This window comes from Sphaeroforma arctica (genome assembly GCF_001186125.1).
Source record: "Sphaeroforma arctica JP610 unplaced genomic scaffold supercont1.1, whole genome shotgun sequence".
Lineage (NCBI taxonomy): Eukaryota > Ichthyosporea > Ichthyophonida > Sphaeroforma > Sphaeroforma arctica.
In genome coordinates this window covers 49,379-52,800 of record NW_014040557.1, presented here as the reverse complement: position 1 = coordinate 52,800, position 3,422 = coordinate 49,379, and the positions used below count along the sequence as shown (strand labels likewise).

General features: G+C 41.0%; 1 protein-coding gene across 1 annotated transcript in view; it reads right to left on the bottom strand.

Annotated features, from left to right (window-relative positions):
* The window catches only part of SARC_00008 (hypothetical protein), a 6,076-nt gene extending 3,581 nt beyond the window's left edge, over positions 1 to 2,495 (bottom strand). The window contains exons 1-3 of the mRNA XM_014306301.1: positions 2,361 to 2,495; positions 1,193 to 1,328; positions 391 to 524 (exon numbers count right to left, since the gene is read on the bottom strand). Coding sequence (XP_014161776.1) covers positions 391 to 524; positions 1,193 to 1,328; positions 2,361 to 2,490 — 400 coding nt within the window. The 5' untranslated portion in view covers positions 2,491 to 2,495. The remainder of the gene's footprint in view (positions 1 to 390; positions 525 to 1,192; positions 1,329 to 2,360) is intronic.
* Between the last annotated feature and the right edge of the window lie 927 nt (positions 2,496 to 3,422).

Sequence of the window (3,422 nt, the reverse complement as noted above, 5' to 3'; positions counted from 1 at the left end):
TACTTACTACGTACTAATAACTACACACACACANACAGTATATATATATATATATATATATATATATATATATATATACTATGTATACATATATATATATACACACACACACACACACACACAATATATATATATATATATATATATATAAATATATATAGATATAGATAGATATATAGATATATAGATATATAGATATATAGATATATAGATATATATATAAGCATACCCGAATTGAAGTTTATATGCACATATATTGAAACCTAAAATATGTATTTTTGCTCGTTCGTAGCCTGGGTTCATTCCTTTACCATGACTTTAACAAATTCACTGAAAATGCGTTCTACGAGGCTCAAAGAACTAAACACGCATTAGAGTGGGAACGCTTACCCGCAAGTGACGGCAGTGGCCGCGTGTGCGTGGGCTTGAATTTGTGGTGCAAGTAATGAGTGTCCCGTTTTATCTCTGACACAAACCGGAAAAAACGGCATTCTGGTCCGTAAATTCGTTCGCCCGCTGGTAAACTGAAAGGACACCAATGCAACAGTAGGTAAAGCGAGAAGAATGGGGGAAGTTGTATTGAATTCAGAGCTAGGCAAGAGCAGTATGGCATGAAATTAGTACTGGATTGCTTGATATGCCCATTGATATGCATACTGATAACAACGAATGCCTCCAATCAGAAATCAGCTCGAATTGGTATGCAACTATGAGTATGAATTCCGTCCTACACTAGTTCGGCTATGGACGCGAATATATATTCACAGGGTTTCCGGAAACAACACACTTTGAATATAAATAACACACTGCGACTATTCAATTTTTTTTGTTTTTCGCCGTGTAGTGCCTACTAGACAGCCAGCAATTCTGACTAACAATATAACCTGTTGAAACACATGTACACGCTTTCTTACGTATAGCCTATTCTGGAAGTTGTAATGGGAATTGCGTAACGTTCATACAAACCCGTGCACGACTTCAAAGCGGAGATGAATTGTGAAGCAACCCAGCATTCTATTGCGTATAAAACTCCACATACAAGTACAATAAGCCCTGGGATGGGCCTTATAGCGAGCTCGAGATTATCCCATCAACAGACAACTCATCCACCCGTCTATACATCCCCACCCACATACGAAACACACTATTGTAGCCGCGTATCAATCTGCACAATCGGGTGCGATTACAATACCTCGACTGCACGGCCCCTGCTGAGGCAGCCCGTTCTATGGCCTCCTCTCGCTGCTTCTCCCGTGCCGCCAGTTGTGCTCTCAGTGCGTGCGGGGGTATACCATAGGCCCCCCCACTGATCTGCGGCGATGGCGTAACTGTTAACAAACGTCAAGTGTTAGTGTCTCAGCTGTGATATTGCTTGTATACATGGTAACGGAATAAACGCGTTCGGAACACCCTAAGCCTCCCTATGACTATGCCTGAACGCACTAAAGAGATTCAAGTCTTATTTTCTCAGTTGTGATACTACGCAGTTGCGCAATAAGTGCCAGCGAAGGTTTATCACATGGCGTGCCGCTGATGTCCGGCGGCAGCGTGACTGTACCTGAACAAGCAAAAAGATATGAGTCACATGATATCGGATGTGATTGTGGGTAATTGGGGATAAGAGAGGGATACCATGGCTCCTCCATCAGTCTACGCCAGACAGCGCGCGACTGTGTCAGATCTGGCGTAGAAATCCAGCCATGTTGTCTCAGCTGTGGCGTTGGGACTATCTTTCGGAAATCGAAACACGTACACTCTACTCTATAGTGAGACAAAGAGAATATATTGTATGTTCTTATCTATAGTGAGACACAGAGGATATAAGGTAGGTATATATCTATAGTAAGAAACAAGGGATATACGGTAAATATATATCTATAGTGAGAAATAGGGGATATACGGTAGATATATATCTTTAGTGAGAAATAGGGGATATACGGTAGATATATATCTATAGTGAGAAATAGAGGATATACGGTAGATATATATTTATAGAGAAATAGGGGATATGCGGTAGATATATATCTATAGTGAGAAACAAGATATTTATGGTAGGTATATATCTATAGTGAGAAACAAGGGATATACGGTACATATGTATCTATAGAGAAGTAGGGGATATACGGTAGATATATATCTATAGAGAAATAGGGGATATACGGTAGGGGTATATGTGTAGTTGCAGTTCCCAAAGGAGTACATGCGAGACTCATTTGTGCGACACGATCTAGCATACGTAAACAAACAAACACCTGTCGCAGCTCTGGAACTAAAGATCTGTACAAGTTCTTTTAGGGTTTCAAGTCTTAGGATTTAGGGGTTTTTTTTATATGCATCGGTATTATGACACACCCACTCACCCTTGGAAACTGGAGCTACATCAGAGGTCGTCCTCATCAAAAACTTGTCCATGTCTTGCTGAAGGATTTTCACGCACAACAACAAGGCATTGGCTTTGACAGCGATGGCGCTAAAGTGCTCGAATTGCATAATATCTGCGAAATTGAAAGATATGGAGTAAAGGTTACGCTTGTTACTTGTAGGTTATCTGTAGTAATAACATTCATTAAGAAAACAGCGGTGATTTTAGTTTCGGACTTGCTGCAGCATTTGAACACACTACAACAAGATCCGGTTAACAGCGACAGCGTCGAAGCGTTCCTTTTACATATTTCTAAAAATATGACGAAATATAAAACGCTCATTAATCGAATTCTCGAATGGCTGCCAAGAAAATTTCATAGTACCAATCCCATTCGTGAACAAACAGCACACACTTACACATACCCGAGTACGGGCATGGCAACTGTGTACATATCGCCCGTATTCATCCATTTGAACAAGGAAATGGGAGTGTACATACGCATATCGACAAATAAATATGTGCCTGGATGAAGTTCCAGCCAGTGGTGCGAAGCAGCATCGACATGGCCACACCCATACAAATCCTCCACAGAAGAGATGAAAGTTGAAAGACGAATGCAATACGACGTGGTGTTTGTATCGTCACAATTAAAGCGCAGATATACTATTGTGTATGCTCGATACGCCATAATCACACAGAAAAGTATATGTGCTTTTAACACTATTGCTTAATCCTGGACGCACGAGTATATAAATCTGGGCCAACTGGCACCTGTCTATGCACCAGCACATTAAGTCAGCAAATAAATAAATAGCCCTGACCACAGCCAGTGGGATCACCAAAGCCACACACGCCCAACTGGCACCTGTCGAAGCACCAGCACATTAAGTCAGAAAATAAATTAATAGCCCTGTCCACAGCCAGTGGGATCACCAAAGCCACACACGGCCAGGAAGTAGAAATCGCACCTAAAATAAAATACGAATTCGCATTGATTTCGTGCGTTGAAAACATGCACTACCTGGAAATGAGCGGGGTGAGAATAATATATATATAC